The 22,559-nt window shown below is 38.5% G+C and overlaps 1 protein-coding gene across 6 annotated transcripts in view; it reads left to right on the top strand.

Moving 5' to 3' along the window:
* The window catches only part of YWHAZ (tyrosine 3-monooxygenase/tryptophan 5-monooxygenase activation protein zeta), a 34,668-nt gene extending 13,943 nt beyond the window's left edge, over positions 1-20,725 (top strand). For 5 of the 6 annotated variants that reach the window (XM_063726328.1, XM_009243989.4, XM_009243991.4 and 2 more), the window contains exons 3-6: positions 14,253-14,376; positions 14,989-15,152; positions 15,237-15,332; positions 18,541-20,574. In XM_063726328.1, coding sequence (XP_063582398.1) covers positions 14,253-14,376; positions 14,989-15,152; positions 15,237-15,332; positions 18,541-18,600 — 444 coding nt within the window. In that variant the 3' untranslated portion in view covers positions 18,601-20,574. 6 annotated transcript variants of the gene reach the window in all.
* The last annotated feature ends 1,834 nt before the right edge of the window (positions 20,726-22,559 follow it).

Here is a 22,559-nt window from a genome sequence, read left to right as displayed (position 1 = left end):
TATTCTCGCTTCCTGCTAGCCCTTTCACCCAGTTGATTTAAAAAAAAAAAAAAGTTTTAGAACAGAACAGACCGGGCTTTCTATCAGCATTGTTTAGTGTAGGTATCTTTTGTTTTGGGGTAAATATCAGGGAGCAGCTACTCTTTTAACAGGAATTATATTTAATAATAAAGTTTTAGGCTGGCTTTAACAGTTCTTGAACATCAGGGATAACATACTTTGGCTTTGCCAGATTTCTTGTTGATTAAAAGTGCAGATTTGCCATCTATTAATGGAAAATGCGTTGTGATTAGGCACAAGCCTGCTTATAGATGACCTTATTTATAATATGTTCACAGCTTAAAATCTTATTCTGTTAGGCCACATTGCATAGAAAGGTAATAATTTAAAGTCAAAATGTTTAAAAGACTTAATACATTAGTTCTGGACACCTCCTAATCATTAGCATTTCTGGTGGAGCACTTTTCTAATTGGTTGGTTGAAAGCAAGTGAGGAAATTGCAAATCAAAGAATGGAAGCCACTCCGGCCACAAGGGGGAGTAAGAGATTAATTTCCAAATCTATGGGCCCCTAGTGTGTGACAGATTACGGGCTTCTTGCATGATTTCTTTTTAAAATTTTAAGAGATCTAGGAATTATACAAGGCCCAGTGGCTCTACAGAATAAAAATTATAGGAAAATTATCTCTGCACAAGAGAATTGTACAAGACTAGGAATTTGAACTACACTATGTTGAAGAGTTAGAATTAAATCTATTAATGAGGATGTTATTAAAATGACATTTGTGGGGTATTTTTGTGAGTTTTTAAATTGAATAATATAAACTGGGAGTTTTATATAATTTATAGATTTGTAGAAATATGTTTAAATATACAAAAATTTCATTGAGTCATTGAATTTTAGGGTTGAAGGGACATCTGATCTAGCCTTTTTATTTTAACAGATCAAGACACTGCAGCTCAGGGGTTCAGCTATTTACATGAGGTCATACAGTAAGCATTAATATTTGTAGTCCCTTAATGTATCACCTTATTGTAGACTGAAACATGACATTTAATCTGCTATCAAGATACTTGGTTTTAGGGGGGGATGAGGAGTTGTCAGAATAACAAAATAAATGGCTTTAATTTCATTAAAAACAGTGGGGTTTTTTTGTTGTTTGAGATGGAGTTTAACTCTTGTTGCCCAGGCTGGAGTACAATGGCACGATCTTGGCTCACCGCAACCTCTGCCTCCCGGGTTCAAGTAATTCTCCCGCCTCAGCTTCCTGGATAGCTGGGATTACAAGCATGCGCCACCACACCCAGCTAATTCTGTATTTTTAGTAGAGACGGGGTTTCTCAATGTTGGTCAGGCTGGTCTTGAACTCTTGACCTCAGGTCATCCGCCCGCCTCAGCCTCCCAAAGTGCTGGGATTACCGGCATGAGTCACTGCACCCGGCCGATTTTTGTTTTAGACTATATTTAGGGTGCCGTACTTATTGAGAATCACTTTTGAGGGCTCTTGTGCCTCAGTTACTTGCTACCTCAACCTTTTAACTTCTGGCGTGTGTATGCTTTGTATGAAAGCAGGCATGTCTGTGTCCTAATGTCTCTCTCTTCGTTTGTTGTTTTGGAAGAAAGCCATGACGGTACAATCTAAAACAGAAGAATGGGTTATGGAGGCTTGATCTTTTTCTCACTTACATATTTGGTGAGGTCATGTCAAAGTTAGCCCAGCTGTATTTGCAAATTTCAATTCATAAATGTCTCATTAGAGGTTGATTGTTTTGCTTTGATATTCTGGGGAGATTTGCTATTTGCTAATGACACTTAATGTCTAATTATCTTTGTGCGAATTAAATTTAATATTAGGACCAGTTGGTGAAATACTCTTTTAAGACGAGAACTTTCTCTCCATCCCACATATTTTTCTTTACAAATGTATCATTGTTTTTGTACCATTTCTGTCTTAAATACAAAAGTATATCAGCCACATAAGGAAATTTGAAAAAAAAAAAAGAGCATAAAAAGGGTATCTTTCAGAAATAAAGACAATTAAAAGGGACTTCTTTAAAATGTATTAATTTTTCATTTTGAAATAATTTCAGATTGAGAAAGAAGTTGGAAAAATATGAAGTTTTTCATATATTTTGCCAGATTGTCCAAATGTTCATAACTACAGTATAATTATTAAAATCAGGAAAATGATTAAAATAAATGATAAACTATTATGTAACCTATAATCTTAATTAAATTTAGCAAATTGTTTTACTGTAATTTCCTATTTCTGCTCCAGAATTCCATCCAGAATTACACTTTGCATTTTGCTTATATGTCTCCTTACTCTCCTTTAATGTGGATCAGTCTTGTTTTAGTCTTTGCCTCTAATGATTTTGGCACTTTTTTCAAGAGTACTGGCTGGTTATTTTGTAGAATGTCTCTCAGTTTCGATTTGTCTGGTGATCCTTTTTGTTTGTTTATTTGTTTTGAGATGGAGTCTCACTCTGTACACCAGGCTGGACTTTAGTGGCGAGCTATCCTGGCTCATTTTGCAACCTCTGCCTCCCAGGTTCAAGGGATTCACCTGCCTCAGACTCCCCAGTAGCTGGAATTACAGGCACCCGCCACCATGCCTGGCTAATTTTTGTATTTTTAGTAGAGGTGGGGTTTCACCATGTTGGCCAGGCTGATCTCAAACTCCTGACCTCAAGTGATTTGGCCGCCTTAGCCTCCCAAGGAGTGAGCCACCGTGCCCGGCCTGTCTGGTGATTCTTCATGATTAAATTTAGGTTGCGCGTTTTTGGTGAGAACTCCTGGAAGTGATATGGTGTCCTCCTCGGTGCATTATATTAGGAGGCACGTGGTGTTGTCCTGTTACTTAACCAATTATATTTAGATAGTGCATTATACTGTTAGGACTTCTGAAAACACACCCCATGGTGCAAAATACCCATTGAATCTTTTTTAAGGTATATGTCTTAAGATTATGATTACTTTGTCAAAGGTTACAAACTAAATTATTTTGCCAAAGTGCTTTTCAAATAAGCTGTGTCTGTTTATACTGAATAAGTTGCTTCTTCAAAGGGGAAAATATGATCCCAGCTCTGTAACTTGTAATTTTTTTTGAATTTATTTTCAGTAGTTGGCTTCTTGTGTTCTAGTTGGCAAGCCCAAATCTCAGCACATAGCACGGTGATTTGAGTGTATAGTGGCAGGTTGGCTATTCTTCAGGGCTGAGGTAAACGTACAAATACTTGATGATTGAGTTCTTGTTCATAATTTTGGGGTTTGGTCTAAGGACCTTTAGTTTATAAATTCTCTTATTACTTTTTAAGAAAAAAAGTGATCTTGAATTTAAAGAAATGTAAGGGATAGTGGTGGGATGGGAAATTCATTATGTTAGAGGAGATTTCCTGGCATTGGAAGGGAGATTTTGAAATTAATGCTGTAGTGAAACACAAGAAGATTAAGGTGAGGAGGAGGTTGGTCATAGTTTTGTATTTGAAATGCCTGTCTTGCCTCTTAGTTAGCAGAATTAGTACCATAATCTAGGACCCTTGACTTCTTAACAAGTTTACTCTGCCTTGCAACCTCACACTCTCTTCCAGTTCTCTCTGCAGGATTTTTCTTAGGTTCTTCTTTGTTCATTACGTAGAAACCTGGAGCTTATCCATATTAGGAGGTGCGTAGCCTGCCCGTTTGTTGCTGTTTCTGAATATATGTGTTTAGTTCAGCACTAACTTATTTTAAATGAGCAATTTCTTAGGTTTTCAAAGAAGTAGAACATTGTTTTGTCTCTTACAGCAGAATATTCATTATTGAATGTAGTGTCAACCTCAATTTCTATCAGGTTTTGTCTTAACTATTTAGGAATTTGGTAAAGTAATACACTCTTGATGATGAAGACTTTCTGAAAAATAGTTTTTAGGATGTTGAGCTATTAAAATATCATCCAAGATAGTTTTCAAATGTTTTATTTAAATGAAGCTATTAAAGTTATGAGTATATTATTCAGTCAGGGAGTTTAATATTTTTGAGTGCTTAAAATGTGTAGAACGTGCCTTTAATAGAGCCTGTGAGTAGATTAAGAGTATATATGTGTGTGAGAAGTTAAAGGTGCAAAACCGTAATTGTTTGTTTTATTTGAGATGGAGTCTCACTCATTAGAGTGCAGTGGCACAATCTCGGCTCACTGCAACCTCTTCCTCCCGGGTTCATTCAAGCAATTCTCCTGCCTCAGCCTCCCGAGTAGCTGGGATTACAGTCGTGTGCCACCATATCCTTTTTTTTTTTTCAGTAGAGACGGGGTATTACCCAGGCTGGTAATCTTTATTTTAAGTTGTACTTGCTCCTAAGAATTTAGGTGTTAAGAGTATAGCATGTAGAGGGAAAAAATAAAGCTGCTGTAACCTCATCCTGCCTTCTTGGAGGTAATCTCTGTTAGTCCGTTGTGTATCCTGGGAATTTATGTGCAAAGTAAACAATTCTGTCCTTGAAGAATAAGGATCATATACTTAGTTTTGTAAATTGTACTCCCACACACGCTTTAATGTATATCTTATGCTTCGTATTGACAGGTACCTCCTTACTCTTTTGTTTTTTGGAGACAGTCTCGCCCTGTCGCCCAGGTTGGAGTGCAGATGGCACAGCCTCCGCCTCCTGGGTTCAAGTGATTCTCCTGTCTCAGCCTCCTGAGTAGCTGGGATTACAGGCGCCTGCCACCACGCCCAGCTAATTTTTGTATTTTTAGTAGAGACGGGGTTTCGCCATGTTAGCCAGGCTGGTCTCGAACTCCTGACCTCAGGTGATCCACCCACCTTGGCCTCCTAAAGTGTGGGATTACAGGCGTGAGCCACCACAACCAGCCCATACCTCTTCACTCTTAATGTCTGTATAGTATTCTATTTGGGTATGTAGCAACTTACTTAGCCAGACCCCCCTTTAAAAAAAAAAAAAAAAAAAGATAGGGTCTCCCTCTGTTCCCCACGCTGGAGTGCAGTGGTGCACTCACTGCAGCCATGACGTCCTGTGCTCAAGTGATCCTCCCATCTCAGCCTTTGGAGTAGCTCTGGGAGTGCAAGTGCACACTACACTAGGCAAAAAAAATTTTTTTTTTTTTTTGAGACAGAGTCTAGCTTTGTTGCCCAGGCTGGAGTGCTTTGGCACGATCTCAGCTCACTGCAGCCTCCACCTCCAGGGTTCAAGTGATTCTCCTGCCTCAAGCCACCCAAGTAGCTGGGATTACAGGTGTGCACCACCATGCCCAGCTCATTTTTTGTATTTTTAGTAGAGATGGGGTTTCACCATGATGGCCAAGCTGGTTTTGAACTCCTGACCTCAAGTGATCCGCCCATCTCGGCCTCCCAAAGTGCTGGGATTACAGGCGTTAGCCACCGAGCCTGGCCACACTAGGCTAAGTTTTTAAATTATTTTTAGTAGAGATGGGGTCTTGCTATATTGCTTAGGTTGGTCACTAACTCCTGGCCTCCAGCAGTCCTCCCAGCTCAGCCTTCCAAAGTGATTGTGATTAAAGGTATAAGCCACCACACCTGGCCGTTAGTCCTTTATTGACAGAAATTAGGATATTTCCCTTTTTTCTCTTCAGTTAAAAAGCTCTACACTACATACTATCTGTATAGACAATGTAGATGAAGCTGAATAGCTTTGAAGAATTAGCTTTAGGGAGAACATAGCATTAGAGCTAGGTATGGAAAGGTATTTAGCACAGATTCTTTTCATTTTATTTTTCCAGCTTTATTGAGGTACGATTGGCAAAAAAACAAATGTATTTAAGGTGTACAACATAGCAGAGGCTACTTTAAATGAGTTGTTAAAGTGATATGCCAACTACTCTGGGAGTCCTTTGGGGAGGTATCTGTTAAGTCACAAAAGTCACAACTATTTTCTTTCTCTTTTTTTTTTTTTTTTGAGACGGAGTCTCAGTCTGTTACCCAGGCTGGAGTGCAGTGGCACAATCTCAGCTCACTGCAACATCCGCCTCCCAGGTTCAAGCAATTCTTCTGTCTGAGCCTCCTGAGTAGCTGGGATTATAGGTGCACACCACCATGCCCAGCTAATTTTTGTATTTTATTAGAGACGGGCTTTCACCATCTTGGCCAGGCTGGTCTTGAGCTCCTGACCTCGTGATCCACCCACCTCGGCCTCCCAAAGTGCTGGGGTTACAGGCGTGAGCCACTGCGCCCAGCCAGGTCACAACTGTTTTCATGGCAAATACTGTTAATACTGATTCTTATCACTTTGTTGACATTTAGCGCTGGTGCAAACCCAAGGGTAGCTCAAACTTACTGGTTCCTTATCACTAATCAAGGCAGTGGTACTATACTGTACTAGTGATTATTGTATTTCTTTACCATTATGCACTCACTGTTTCTTTTAAAAAGAAAAAAGACTTTTTTTTAATGTCCTTGAATCTGAAACATTATTTTATTAATAGCCCTTAAATAGACATCTTTCAGTGAGGCAAAATGGGAAGTCCAGTGGTTGTCTCTAAGAAAAACACTTGCAGTTATTTGAATTGTGAGATAAACTAGCTGTTCTTCTTTTTTTATGGAACACTTTTTTCTTCAGAGAACTGCAGGCAGATAGATAAGCTGTGGGTATTCAGACTTAGGTATTCGACAAATATCTTAAATGAATTGAGCCTTTCACTTTAAGAGAAAATGATATTTTTGACAAAGATAAAATTGAAGCTTTGGAGCAAAAATGAGAACTTTGAAAAATAATTATTACCACCATGATCTTAGTTTTCTACTTTTTTATGACTGTAAAAGTGTCTTGAGACAAACTTTTAAGCCATAAATTTGAAGTATTGTTACCGTTTAGGGTTTTTTCCTAGAAAATGTACCTATTTATAGAGATAGTATATATGTACCATGGTTGGGAGAAATAAGGTAATATTATTTAAATATTAGGAAATTATTTCACATAAGAGGGAGTTCAGAGCTAAGGTGGTTTCTGGGTGGGTGAGTGGGTGGGTTAAGATCAGTTACTGCAGTACAAATAGTACTTGAAGTCTAATGTGGTTGACACTAGACTTTTACCTTCCAAAAGGATGGCAGCACTTCTTTTTGCTTACTATTTGCCAGACTCTGCTAAATGCTTATTATATGTTAATTCATTTAATCCTTACAACAGCCTTGTGCATTATGTCTACTACTAATATTCACCTTTTACAGATGAGAATCTGAGGCCCAGGAAGATTTCAGAGTTTTGTCAAGGTGACAGAGTTTGAATTTAGGCAGTAAGCAGTCTGTCTCCATAGTTTGTGTTCCTAACAAGTCTGTTGTTTAAAAAGAGAAAATAAATACTAAAGGAAATGTTCTTTTTTTCTTTTGTTCTTTGATGTCTTAATCCTGTGTTTTTGAATGAAAACTTTTTTGCATCCTACTTCACCATTTTTCCTAGTTATACAAATTTTAGATTATCAAAGCCAAAATGATGTACTTAAGAGTACAAGAGCACTAAAGCAGATTTTTGAATGTCAGAATCTCCATACTTTATTTTCACGTAACTGAGCAACCAGTGAGTAGAATGCCTACTCTCGGTTGGGAGCTGTGAATGGTGCCTTCCTGTTTATATGTTCATTTAGACCTCATGACAGTGTTTTGATGTGGATTTTCATATAGATGAGAAACTAAGGAAGCTATTGTGTAAATTCTCAAAATTAATGGGTTAGGGTGGAATTTCAAGTCTGCCTGGTTTTAGAGTTTATACGATTTGCATTACATCAAGCTTTTCTTCTAACAAGTGCTGAATGCCCAAAAGGTTAAAGTCTTGCCACCAGCTCAGGCAGCAGTTTTGGTGGTTTATGGGTAATCATACTGAAAGACCAGTGAGAAAGGCATATCACTAGAGATGGATTCTCAGTTCATTAACTTTTCATTAGGAATATTTGACTTCAGGCAGGAGTGAGTGTTTATAAAATTCATATTAGTGGGATCAGGTTGAGTCTGTGCCAAGAAGGGATCAGAAATAGACGACCTGTCAATTTATGTGGTTCCTTAATTTTAATAGACTTAATTTTAAAGATAAAACATCATTGTAAATACAGACTATCTTTGGATTAAGGCATCTGTTGGAAACTGGCTTGGGAGGAAAAATGTTATTTGAACCCCATCTCTTGGAAGTGTTTTCACAATCTAAGAGGTTAATTATACTACGGTGCAGTAGAAAGAAAAATCTCTTTTATCTCTAAAATCTCAAATTTCATGTAATTTACCTGTTGGTTAGGTTAAGGATTAGTGTCCTCTCTTCAGAGCCCATATCACATATTTAACTCTGGATTAGGAGCTATTTACCAAAGAGTATTAGATACCGGCTTCTTGTGGCATTTTGCTGCTGAGTAAATGATTTCTTATCCCACTTAATATTATTAGGGTGAATGCTGTATAAATGCATTAACTCTAATTCAGCAAATTAATCTTGGGTATCTTTTAAAATGTTGGCCATGATATCTTTAAAAGACAGTGGCTGTCATGAAAAAACATTTAAAAGTTAATGGGATCAGGGCAAGCTATGATGGGGCCACTGCATTCCAGCCTGTGTGACAGAGCAAGACCTCATCTCTAAATAAAAATTAAAAAAATTAATGGGAGGGAAAAAAGTAAAACCATCCACATTTTGAAGTAAACTGAGGAAATACTGTGGATTTCTAAATGAGATTATATTTCAGGAAGATTCAACAGATTAACATTTAGCCTTGATTTAGCTTGAGTGTAGGATCTTCTTGAATTTTGTTTGACCTGAAAACCCTTTAGATTTGGTTTAAAAACTTAATGTACTGTGATAATTGAAAAATTTTACAAGTTGAACCTTCAGTCAACCTAGCCCTTGTTTTACAGTTGGAGTTAGCCGGGCGCGGTGGCTCACACCTGTAATCCCAGCACTTTGGGAGGCTGACGCAGGTGGATCACAAGGTCAGGAGTTCAAGACTAGCCTGGCCAATGCAGTGAAACCCTGTCTCTACTAAAAATACAAAAATTAGCTGGGTGTGGTGGCATGTGCCTGCAGTCCCAGCTACTCGGGAGACTGAGGCAGAAGAAATCACTTGGGGAGGCGGAGGTTGCAGTGAGCCAAGATCACACCACTGTGAACTCCAGCCTGGGTGACAGAGCGAGACTTCGTTCTAAATACGGTTGAAATTGTGACACTTAGTGTATACTTCCTTATGTTATGGTGTGTGTATACTTCCTTATGTTATGGTGTGCCCACTCCCTCCCTTTTTTACTTCAGACTTTATTTCAGTCATGATTGCTTTCATTGTACTGTTGTAGGTGAACGAAATTTAGGAGGTTTATTTCTGTGTTGAGCAGGATATTCTCTGAAGTTATTGCATATTTTGAAAGTAGCTAATCAGCCCTTTCCTCCCTTCCATTCTCTACTTGGCGCACCTCCATGTTTTTTTCTGCTTTGTTGTAACTGCTGCTTTCTGAGACGTGCTGCTTCCTTTTTCTTTTGTTCTTTTATTCATTTTTTTCTATTCTTCCTACATTTGGTTTTATCTTCTGGCTTCCAAATCTGGAAGACTTGGATTTGTTATTCTTTGGTCAGTTTGACAAAGCAACATACTTAATTGCCTTTTTTATGTTACCATTAACTTAATTCTGTGAACTCTGTCTTCCCTTAGAATTGAAAAAGACCACGTGTACAAAAATCCAGTTACATAGTAGAAATAAGTTCTAGTATTCAGTAGTACGGTAGGGAAATTATAGTTAACATTTATTTATTCTACCAAAGTAGCTAGAAAAATTTCAGTGCTTCTAACACAAATAGAAGATCAATGTTTGAGGCCAGGTGCAGTGGCTTTACGCCTGTATTCCCAGCACTTTGGGAGGCTGAGGTGGGTAGATCACCTGAGGTCAGAAGTTCGAGACCAGCCTGGCCAACATGGCGAAACCCCATTGGTACTAAAGATACAAAAGTTAGCCGGGTGTGGTGGCACATGCCTGTAATCCCAGCTACTCAGGAGGCCGAGGCAGGAGAAACGCTTGAACTCAGGAGGCAGAGGTTGCAGTGAGCCGACATTGCGCCACTGCACCCCAGTCTGGGCTCCAGAGCAAGACTCTGTCTCAAAAAATAAAAAAAATCAATGTTTGAGGTGATGGATATCCCAGTCACTCTGATTTGATCATTATATATTGTATGCATGTATCAATATCACATGCACCCCCAAAATATTTACAACTATTATGTCAATTAAAATTTTTTTAAAAGAAACAGATGACATCTTCTTTATGAATCCCCTCCACAAAATACCTAAGTTAGTTTCTTGTTTTACCTTTATGTGAAAAGAGGGAATTCACTGAGCAGGTGACCTGTTCCAGTACTGGACCACTCATAAGTTTTCTCATACTGAACAGAAATCTTCCCTCTTGCTAAATTTAATTGATCTTGTCTCTTGGAGCCATTCATGTCCTGTTCTTTCCATTATCCTGACAGTTTCTAGTATACTCGTCATAACTTTGATTCCTGATTGTGGAATCACGTCCTTTCTAGTAGGTATATCACCCCATTGAGGCTGAGAATATGTTCCTTTTTTTTTTTTTTTTTTTTCTTTTTAAGACGGAGTTTCACTCTTGTTGCCCAGGCTGGAGTGCAATGGCGCGATCTCAGCTCACTGCAGCCTCAGCCTCCCGGGTTCAAGTGATTCTCCTGCCTCAGCCTCCTGAGTACCTGGGATTCCAGGCGTGTGCCACCACGCCTGGCTAATTTTTTGTATTTTTGGTAGAGACGACGTTTTACCGTGTTGGCCAGGCTGGTCTCGAACTTCTGACCTCAGGTGATCCACCTGCCTCGGCCTCCCAAAGTGCTGGGATTATAGGCATGAGCCACCGCGCCTGGCAGAAAATGTTCTTTTATAGTTAGCTTTTTTTGAGCTACAGTGTTAGCCCCTTTAAATTTAATCTTTAATCCAGTCTTGCTTGGTTTTGGGTTTTTAAATCTTAATTAGCTTATGTCATTGGACGATTTATTAGAAGTAGGCCATTTATGCCTTTCTCACCTCTTTTTTTTTTTTTTTTGAGACGGAGTCTCACTCTGTCGCCCAGGCTGGAGTTCAGTGGCACCATCTCAGCTCACTGCAAGCTCCGCCTCCCGAGTTCACGCTGTTCTGCCTCAGTCTCCCGAGTAGCTGGGACTACAGGCGCCCACCACCACGCCTGGCTAATTTTTTCTTTTTTTAGTAGAGACGGGGTTTCACCGTGTTAGTCAGGATGGCCTCGATCTCCTGACCTCGTGATCCGCCCACCTCAGCGTCCCAAAGTGTTGGGATTACAGGTGTGAGCCACCATGCCCAGCTATCTTTCTCAACTCTTATGGTCAGCATCTCACCAGAAACACTTGCCACTTGTTTGGTTCTTTTGGTCTATCATTAGGCCAGTAAGCAGCCTGACTGCTGTTTACCCAGCCCTCCTGTTACTTGTGGGTTCTAACAAATAGCTTTAAAGTTGTTTTATGGTTAATTCAGTGTTCAGCTTTGGCGAAAGAAGTGCTTAACGGCCATTTTAATTCCCAGGGAACTACTTAGTTCAGCATATTACCCAGGTGCAAAGTTACCTACAAAAGATAGATGACTAATTTTAGTAGCATTTATCAACACCTTTCCTAAAAAATTTTAAGTTTTTAGTACAGCTTTAAAATTTTACATCTTAAGTGATTGGTTCACTCTTAAGTAACTGCATGTGTTTATGGCCTTCATCTCTGCATACATAGAGGGGGTTAAAGTTACTGAAAAGTGAAGGACGTGATTAGGCAGTGTTACTCTTTTTGAGACAGTCTCACTGTCACCCTGTCCTAGAGTACAGTGGTACAATTCAATTATAGATCACTGCAGCCTCAAACTCCTGGACTCAGACGATCCTGCTGTCTCAGCCTTCCAAGTAGCTGGGACTATAGGGGTGTGCCACCACACCTGGTTAACTTAAATTTTTTTGTAGAGGCAGGATCTCATGTTCACCGGGGTAGTCTCAAACTCCTGTTCTTAAGAAGTGATCCTCCCACCTCAGCCTCCCAAAGTGTTGGGATTACAGGAGTGAGCCACCGTGCCCTGCAATACTTGTTGTAAAGTGTATTGTAATGGAAGGAATGATAGCCTTGTCTCTACAGCTAGATTATGAAATACCAGAATATTGTGCTTCCAGCTTCTAGTATGGTGTCTGGTGTTATTGTGATAATAGAAATAAACATTTAATTAAGTGCTTACTCCTAAGTGCTTACCTGTATTTTTTCTCAACAATCTTAGAGGTCTCTGCCTTACAGGTGAGATAACTGAATCATTGAGATTAAGTTGTTCACACAGTGTATAGTGCTGTAATTCAAAACCAGACTCACCCCAAAGCCACTATGTTTATACCATCTCCCATAGTTGAATGAATAATACAATTCATATAACAATGGAACTTTTGAAAACCCTGGTCATGTTTCTTAAAACCATTGTTTTTAAGTGGAAGGACTCACTTGACTATTTTAAATGGAAGTATCTTCCACTGTTTGAGGCAGATCTCCACAGAGCAACCATAGGTGGTAAAAAGCATTGTATTCAAAGGACAAAACAATTTCGCAGCTAAGAGAACTTTGAATATGAAAGTATGAATGTGGTGTAAGACAGAGGTTGCTATCCTAACCAAAACGTTCTTCTGATTTCTGGCCAGTGGTTTTATTTTATTTTTATTTATTTTGAGATGGAGTCCTGCTCTGTCATCCAGGCTGCAGTGGTGCAACCTTGGCTCACTGCAACCTCTATCTCTCGGGCTCAAGCAGTTCTCCTGCCTCAGCCTCCCGAGTAGCTGGGATTATAGGCGCCCGCCACCACGCCTGGCTAATTTTTGTATTTTTAGTAGAGACAGGGTTTCACCATGTTGACAAGGCTCACCTCAAGTGATCCTGCCACCCTAGCCTCCCAAAGTGCTGGCAGTACGGGCATGAGCCACTGCCCTCTGCCTCAGGCCAGTATTTTTAAATATCGGTTAATAATTGCAGGAAACATCATTTCAGGTTGACTTTTCTCACCTTTAACCTCTTTATAGCACAGTGCAATCTGGCCCTACTGCCACTTCATCTGCGTTATCTCTAGCTTGAGTTGTAAAAAAAAAAAAAAAAAGTTGGGGGAAGAAGTTGGGTTAAAACTGTTCGCCTACCCACCATTGGAACATAATGGGTAAACACAAAGTTGGAGTTACTATTTAAAAGTATTTTTCATATTTATATTTTGCATATAAGTAGGTGCTATATAAACTGATACTTTTTTTTGTAAGAATGGATTTGGAATTTAGCTCAGCTGAAAATTGACTTCACCTTGATTCTCAGAGTGTACTTGAACTTTAAAGGAAGTGAGATAGTGAGAATGGGTGGTTGGGGTTTTTTTGTTTTAATGTTTACCTAATTCTACTACTAGAATTATTTTTCTCCCCCTTAACTGAAAAGAAAAAAATTACACATTTATTGAGACTTCTTCCCATCCCCAACACAATGATCTAATTTTTTTGCTTTAAAATCAGTTAAAGAGTGTAATTTTTAAAATCCTGATCAAATGACTCAGATTGTAATAGTAGTTTTAGACAGAATTTTATAGGATGATGTTTTAATTTTATCTGTTGTCTGGGATGATCTGTAATCATGTATCTTACTAGCTGAAAATGACTTCAGTGAGATTAAAGGTCTGCTCTTTAAGATCTGTAAGTCTCCTATCACTGTCTTTAGGAAAAATAAAACTTTTGTTTTGAACAGTTTTTTTATCTGTTGTGAGGTTTGCTTGAATTGTGTTGTTATTAATGAAGTTTATTTTGTTCCTCCTTCTCTGGCATGGACTCCTTAAATGTCTTACGTTATTGGTTTCTGCTTTAATCATTTCTCCAGAGTACCAAAAGGTTCATCCTGTATGTTCTTTCTATTTTCATGTCATGACCACATGAAACTTCAGATGGAAAGCTTGCCAGCTCATTAGAAAATGTTCCTAAATGTGAACGGTCATGCTTCACATTCATTGAAGTCAGCATGTAAATAGGTAACATTGTCAGGGACCAATATTCAATTGTATTGTCCTCAGATAATAAACTGAACACTTAAGTATTGCTGCCCAAAGCATTCTGCTTTAAACCACACATTCATGTGCCTGCTGCATTCATAATTGTATTGACAGTGACTAGGCGTTAAAGTTTTATAACTTAGGCTATAGTTTGTTCTTTAAGAAATGCAAGTTCTTTCAGTTTTGTAAATGTTTTATTCTCACTATGTCTGTTTCTTTTCTTCTTAAGTCTCTTTTGGAAAAGTTCTTGATCCCCAATGCTTCACAAGCAGAGAGCAAAGTCTTCTATTTGAAAATGAAAGGAGATTACTACCGTTACTTGGCTGAGGTTGCCGCTGGTGATGACAAGAAAGGTATGCTGTTTTTAAACCTGTTGAACTTGTATAAGATAACATAGTGAGGAAGAGTCTCTGAAGCGTACATAATGTCTTTTTTTGAATTGCTTAGAGTGCCGAATAAGGAGTAGCAGTGCTTTTTGTGTTCTGAGAATACATATCTACTGCCTCATACTGCTATTCTAAAATAAATGCTTTCTGAAAAGCCAATTTTGTGTACAGGGATTTTTTTCAAGATTTTAAGAAAAGTGACCAGCCTGAGCAACATCTCTCTCTACAAAAAATATTTTGAAAATTAGCTGGGCATGGTGGTGCAAGCCTTTGGTCCCAGCTAATCTGGAGGCTGAGTTGGGAGGATTGCTTGGGTCTGGGAGGTCAAAACTAGTTAATTTTTTAAAAACATAACAATAATGAGATTATAAAGTTGTTTTATCTTGACATTGACCAATGGCTAGTGTGTTCCAGGAGAAAGCTCCCTTTAAAAAAAAAAAAGGACCTTGTTCAGTTAACAAATATTAAGCTGTTACAGGTTAGTATTTCAAAGGATATGTGAGATATTAAAGGTCTGGTTTGAGGGGTGAAGATATAATGCACACTTTATCTCAGTACATTTTGGTGTGTCTTATCCAGGGATTGTGGATCAGTCACAACAAGCATACCAAGAAGCTTTTGAAATCAGCAAAAAGGAAATGCAACCAACACATCCTATCAGACTGGGTCTGGCCCTTAACTTCTCTGTGTTCTATTATGAGATTCTGAACTCCCCAGAGAAAGCTTGCTCTCTTGCAAAGACAGTATGTATTTTACCTGTTACGTAGAAATTTAGCAGTCTTTATTATTTGAGCACTGAAATGTAATGTACTATTTTTAAATCATAGGCTTTTGATGAAGCCATTGCTGAACTTGATACATTAAGTGAAGAGTCATACAAAGACAGCACGCTAATAATGCAATTACTGAGAGACAACTTGACAGTAAGTACATAACAGCATCATTAGTGATGAATGTGGTTGAAGAGGTTATGTTTTACTCTTAAGGAATTTTTTTTATTAAATACATCTTTTTAAAATTTTTTCTCAACACAATTCATAGGCTCTCATAAATATATCTTAGCTACTGTTAAAGTCCTATGAAGGAAAATTACAGAAACTGAAATATTAGACTGAGAACTAAAAAATACACACATTGATGAGTTACCTGTTTTGTTAAAATTTGTTAGTATCAAAAGTGTGCTGAGGCTCTACATGTTTTAGTTCCTTTAAGAATGATTTTCTTGCCCATCAAGTTGCCTCCATATCTGTAAAGATAATGGTAGGGAATTAAAAACTTGAGTTACAAAATCTCAGGTATCTACAGAATCCAAGTGGAAGTCTGTTTTGCCTAGCTTCTTATTTTAAATGACTTAATATGAAAGGTTGTGATTGTCCTTGGGAAACTGCAGATGTATAAAAAGAAACAGTGTCACTATCACACCAGGAACATCAACAGTAATTCCCTAATAATGTTTGAATATCTAAATAATACTTGAATTCCAATTGTCTCTCTTTTTTTAAGTTATTTGAATTGGGATTCAAATTGAATCCACAATGCAGTTGATTTGTATGTCTCGTTAGTTTCTTAGGTCTTCTCATTCTTCTCCTTCAGATAAATACTAGATTTGAAATTTCGAGGCTTAGGTGAAAAAATTATCAAGCATTTGCTGTGTGTCAGGTAAAGAGGTAGGAATTGCAGATCATAATCTGGTATTACTGTTTTTTTGTTAGACTTTTAGGGCCATTTCTCTTGGGGACTATGTAACCTCATTTTATACATTTCTCTTCCAACTTTATTCTAGTCCACTCCCATTTTCTGTAAACCAGTTCTATATGCTAGTGCTGAAAATCTTGAAGAGTTTTTTGAATAGTATTTATACTTGTTTATTAAGCCTAAAATTACTTTATTAACACAATTTGGAGCTATCTATAAACTTTTCTGATTTATAGTCAAGATAATAAGCCACAGTAAAGAACGAAAGAATCTTTATATCACACATAAGAAGCACTTTGTTAACTAACTTTAGTATTAAAGATTTTTCTTTTCTAGTTTGAAGTGATGACATTTTTAAAGTGATGACCTGAGACTTAGATACTGTGTTTTGTTCACATCACTTTTTGAGAGGCCCTGATCTACTGTCTGCTTCCAACTGAATTTTGCTATCAATATTGCATGAAGAGCGCATATTGCAATAAGAAAACCAGGGTTGGCCGGGCGTGGTGGCTCACCCCTGTAATCCCAGCACTTTGGGAGGCTGAGGCGGGCAGATCACGAGGTCAGGAGTTCAGGAACAGCCTGGCCAAGATGGTGAAACCCCGTCTCTACTAAAAATACAAAAATTAGCCGGGCATAGTAGCGGGCACCTGTAATCCCAGCTACTTGGGAGACTGAGGAAGAGAATTGCTTGAACCTGGGAGGCAGAGGTTGCAGTGAGCTGAGATCACACCGCTACACTCCAGCCTGGGCAAAAGAGCAAGACTCTATCTCAAAAAGTAAAAGAAAACCAGAGTTTTGATTCTAATTCTGTCACTACTTGTATGTCTTCTCTGAGCCTTATTAGTGTCAGCTGTCACCATTATAGGTTGATTGGAACATTTATCTGTCAAGAAAAGAAATTATCCCAAAACTTAATATTTCATTCTGAATTTGGTTGACCAAGACTGTCAACACATTACTCTAGAAAAAGAAATATTTCGTATCAAATTTGCATGTTTATACAGAAAATTCAAGAATCCTTGAAAGTTAGAACAGGAAAGAGACATTAGAAACAATTTCATCTTGCATTTACAAAACCCCTTGTTTGACAGGAGGAGCGCACAGTTTCCAAGAGGTCATTTGGCTATCTGTATGACCTTGGAAGTAGTCTCCTTTCCAGGCCAGAGAGAGATTTGCTTAGTAGATAAATGAAGCTAATGGATGATTTTGGGAATATAAAAATAATAATTAGTGTATTTTCCCCCTTCCCCTCAGTTTTCATGTGTAAGTCATATAAAATTTAAGATTGTCTTGAATCCTTTTGTAATTACCTCTGAAAATCACTACAGAGTGGTTAAGACTTCAACATTTTTAACATTGGAGCAGGTGGAATAGAGTTCATAACCCTACCACCTATGGGACAACTTTCATTTTTACCTGTTAAAAGATTTGGTTCTGGTTTTTGTCCAGCATTTATTTTGAATCATATGATAGGTTAGTGCAAAAGTAATTGAGGGTTTTGCCATTTAAAGTAATGGCAAGAGCCGCGATTACTTTTGCACCAACCTGATAAATAAAAGTTTGTTTTTCTAAGCTTTAAGTGTTAGAAAAGCTAGATTTGTAGTTTAGCTCAGAGTTGAGGCTGGTTCTTGAATTTCATGGAGTATAGGATTCTGTTTAGAGTGTGAGTCACTTTAAGATCTACCAGCGGAGAGTAGTCAACCCTAGCTCCTTCAGCATGGGCCAAATTAGATGCTTCTGGTATAGTTGCACTCACCTTGGACGTCCATCTTTCATGTTGGGGCTCTTTAGGTTCTGACACCTGTTGATGCTTAGTTTTTAAAAAATAATTTAGGGCCTGGGCACAGTGGCTCACGCCTGTAATCTCACCACTTTGGGAGGCCAAGGTGGGTGGATCATGAGATCAGATCAAGACCATCTTGGCCAACATGGTGAAACCCCGTCTCTCCTAAAAATACAAAAATTAGCTGGGCGTGGTAGCACACGCCTGTAGTCCCAGCTACTCTGGAGGCTGAGGCAGGAGAATCGCTTGAACGTGGGAGGCGGAGGGTTCATTGAGCCAAGATCACACCACTGCACTCCAGCCTGGTGACAGAGCGAGACTCCGTCTCAAAAAAAAAAAAAAAAAAAAAATTATTTCTTCTACTTTTTCTTCACCTTCTGTGGATAACCAAAACTTTCATGTATCTGAAGGTTATTTGAAGGCAACTCTCTGTGGTTGTAGTGGTTACAGAGAAAGCAACTCTGCTTATGTAGTGGTTACAGAGAAAGTAAATTTGTGTATTGAGATGTTTTTGTATCTTGAAGCTAAGTGATGCTGCTATCTTTTTAAGAATGCTTTCCAACTAAAACATTCAGGTATCTTGGCACATATATGAAAACGCCCCTCCATCCCACTGAAACTTGCTGAAAAATCTTTCCTTCTTTTACCAGTTGTGGACATCGGATACCCAAGGAGACGAAGCTGAAGCAGGAGAAGGAGGGGAAAATTAACCGGCCTTCCAACTTTTGTCTGCCTCATTCTAAAATTTACACAGTAGACCATTTGTCATCCATGCTGTCCCACAAATAGTTTTTTGTTTACGATTTATGACAGGTTTATGTTACTTCTATTTGAATTTCTATATTTCCCATGTGGTTTTTATGTTTAATATTAGGGGAGTAGAGCCAGTTAACATTTAGGGAGTTATCTGTTTTCATCTTGAGGTGGCCAATATGGGGATGTGGAATTTTTATACAAGTTATAAATGTTTGGCATAGTACTTTTGGTACATTGTGGCTTCACAAGGGCCAGTGTAAAACTGCTTCCATGTCTAAGCAAAGAAAACTGCCTACATATTGGTTTGTCCTGGTGGGGAATAAAAGGGATCATTGGTTCCAGTCACAGGTGTAGTAATTGTGGGTACTTTAAGGTTTGGAGCACTTACAAGGCTGTGGTAGAATCATACCCCATGGATACCACATATTAAACCATGTATATCTGTGGAATACTCAATGTGCACACCTTTGACTACAGCTGCAGAAGTGTTCCTTTAGACAAAGTTGTGACCCATTTTACTCTGGATAAGGGCAGAAACGGTTCACATTCCATTATTTGTAAAGTTACCTGCTGTTAGCTTTCATTATTTTTGCTACACTCATTTTATTTGTATTTAAATGTTTTAGGCAACCTAAGAACAAATGTAAAAGATGCAGGAAAAAATGAATTGCTTGGTATTCATTACTTCATGTATATCAAGCACAGCAGTAAAACAAAAACCCATGTATTTAACTTTTTTTTTAGGATTTTTGCTTTTGTGATTTTTTTTTTTTTGATACTTGCCTAACATGCATGTGCTGTAAAAATAGTTAACAGGGAAATAACTTGAGATGATGGCTAGCTTTGTTCAATGTCTTATGAAATTTTCATGAACAATCCAAGCATAATTGTTAAGAACATGTGTATTAAATTCATGTAAGTGGAATAAAAGTTTTATGAATGGACTTTTCAACTACTTTCTCTACAGCTTTTCATGTAAATTAGTCTTGGTTCTGAAACTTCTCTAAAGGAAATTGTACATTTTTTGAAATTTATTCCTTTTTCCCTCTTGGCAGCTAATGGGCTCTTACCAAGATTAAACACAAAATTTATCATAACAACAAAAATACTACTAATATAACTACTGTTTCCATGTCCCATGATCCCCTCTCTTCTTCCCCACCCTGAAAAAAATGAGTTCCTATTTTTTCTGGGAGGGGGAGATTGATTAGAAAAAAATGTAGTTATGTTCCATTTAAAATTTTGGCATATGGCATTTTCTAACTTAGGAAGCCACAATGTTCTTGGCCCATCATGACATTGGGTAGCATTAACTATAAGTTTTGTGCTTCCAAATCACTTTTTGGTTTTTAAGAATTTCTTGATACTCTTATAGCCTGCCTTCAATTTTGATCCTTTATTCTTTCTATTCGTCAGGTGCACAAGATTACCTTCCTGTTTTAGCCTTCTGTCTTGTCACCAACCATTCTTACTTGGTGGCCATGTACTTGGAAAAAGGCCGCATGATCTTTCTGGCTCCACTCAGTGTCTAAGGCACCCTGCTTCCTTTGCTTGCATCCCACAGACTATTTCCCTCATCCTATTTACTGCAGCAAATCTCTCCTTAGTTGAAGAGATTGTGTTTATCTCCCTTTAAAACCCTACCTATCCTGAATGGTCTGTCATTGTCTGCCTTTAAAATCCTTCCTCTTTCTTCCTCCTCTATTCTCTAAATAATGATGGGGCTAAGTTATACCCAGTATAACTTACAAAATATTTACAAAATATTTCCTCAGTACTTTGCAGAAAACACCAAACAAAAATGCCATTTTAAAAGAGGTGTATTTTTTCTTTTAGAATGTAAGCTCCTCAAGAGCAGGGACAATGTTTTCTGTATGTTCTATTGTGCCTAGTACACTGTAAATGCTCAATAAATATTGATGATGGGAGGCAGTGAGTCTTGATGATAAGGGTGAGAAACCGAAATCCCAAACACTGTTTTGTTGCTTGTTTTATTATGACCTCAGATTAAATTGGGAAATATTGGCCCTTTTGAATAATTGTCCCAAATATTACATTCAAATAAAAGTGCAGTGGAGACCTTGGGGTCTTTATTTCCAGGAGAAAAGATACCTTCTGCATCTAGGGCAACAATCCTTTTCCCTCACAGCTGTCTTTTACCTCACTTACGGATTTCTCCTGACCCCCAAGCCAAGGAGGTAAAATAATCATATATATATATATATATAGCTAAGGGATGTCAAGCTAGACTGAAGAGGTGGGAATTTTTTTTGGAGACAAGAGTCTTGCTCTGTCACCCAGGCTTGAGTGCAGTGGTGCGATCTCGGCCGAGTGCAACCTCCACCTCCTGGGTTCAAGCGCCTCCTGGGTTCAAGCAATTCTCCTGCCTCAGCCTCCCGAGTAGCTGGGATTACAGGTTCCCGCCACCATACCTGACTAATTTTTGTGTTTTTAGTAGAGACAGGGTTTTACCATGTCCAGGCTGGTCTTGAATTCCCGACCTCAGGCAACCTGCCTGTCTCAACCTCCCAAAGTGCTGGGATTACAGGCATAAGCCACTGCGCCCAGTAGAGATGCAGTGTTATTCAAGGAAATAAAACCTGAAACTTGGCACATTTGCCTATTTAATGTGCACCAGTCATCTGAACTAGGTTGATCCTGGAATAATGAAAACACTTCACTAGTATTAACTAATGTTTTCTACATAGTTCCCAATAGATTAAGGAAAATTTCCAACCTGAGATTCTTTGTTTTGGAATTTGAATAATGTGTTTGTAACTATCTCCTTGATTGTCCCAAATCCAGGCTTTATGTCTGTTTTTGTCAATTTAACATCCTAGTGCCAGGAAATTGGAAAATCCAATGATTTTTTGTGTGTAAAGTATTGGAATTTTTTTTGTTCATTTTTAAGACGGAGTCTCAACTCTCGCCCAGGCTGGGGTGCAGTGGCGCGATCTCGGCTCACTGCAACCTTCGCCTCCCAGGCTGAAGTGATTCTCCTGCCTCAGCCTCGCAAGTAGCTGGGACTACAGGCACGTGCCACCACGCCTGGCTAATTATTTGTATTTTTAGTAGAGACAGGGTTTCACCGTGTTAGCCATGATGGTCTCGCTCTCCTGACCTTGTGATCCGCCCACCTTGGCCTCCCAAAGTGCTGGGATTACGGGTGTGAGCCACTGTGCCCAGCCTGGTGTGTTTTTTTTTAAATTGGCCACTTGAGAGTTGTCCTTCAGAAAGTGGAGTAGCAGTGTGATTAGTAAAAACGATGGGCTTTCCTGCAGCTCTGGCTTATGGTCTTTGTTTTTCCAGTTAACAGCTGTTATTTCATGCTGTTACAGGGGATGGGGGGAGTAAGAGAAAGAATATGTCCAGTGGCTTAATTTTGGGGCTCAATTTGTTTATTATGTTTTTCCTGCAAAATAATCACCAGTCTTGTCATGGCTCAATGCATATTTTAAAATGAGTCAAAGCCAATTTGGAAGCTGCTATCTTAGGTTATTTGTAGTCAGGCTTCAAATGGAGAGTGAAACTTTGAGTGACTTTGAAAACTATCTGGTGCTCTATGCTCAACGATGGTCTTACACATTCCTCTAGGGAAAGGTCAAGAAATAAATTTGGCTTTATTGTGTTCTGTCATTTACCATATAGGAAATACTATGGTAGAACTGAAATATGTACGATATTTAAGTGGTAGCTGAGACTGGGCCCTTGGAAAATAGACTTGGATTGTTTTCTAAGTGTGAAACTAATTAAATACTTTTATGTGACTTATAGCAGTCACAATCTCCTTGATTGATTCTAGTTCCTTTTCAAAGTGGAGAGACCTGAATGTAGATTGTAACAGGATGTCCAACCTTGCCAGACAAGCAAGCATATATGTCTCTGGGATGCAGAAGCAGTTAAAAGTTAATAT

This window comes from Pongo abelii, chromosome 7 (assembly GCF_028885655.2).
Source record: "Pongo abelii isolate AG06213 chromosome 7, NHGRI_mPonAbe1-v2.0_pri, whole genome shotgun sequence".
NCBI lineage: Eukaryota > Metazoa > Chordata > Mammalia > Primates > Hominidae > Pongo > Pongo abelii.
This window is presented reverse-complemented; position numbering and strand designations above follow the sequence as displayed.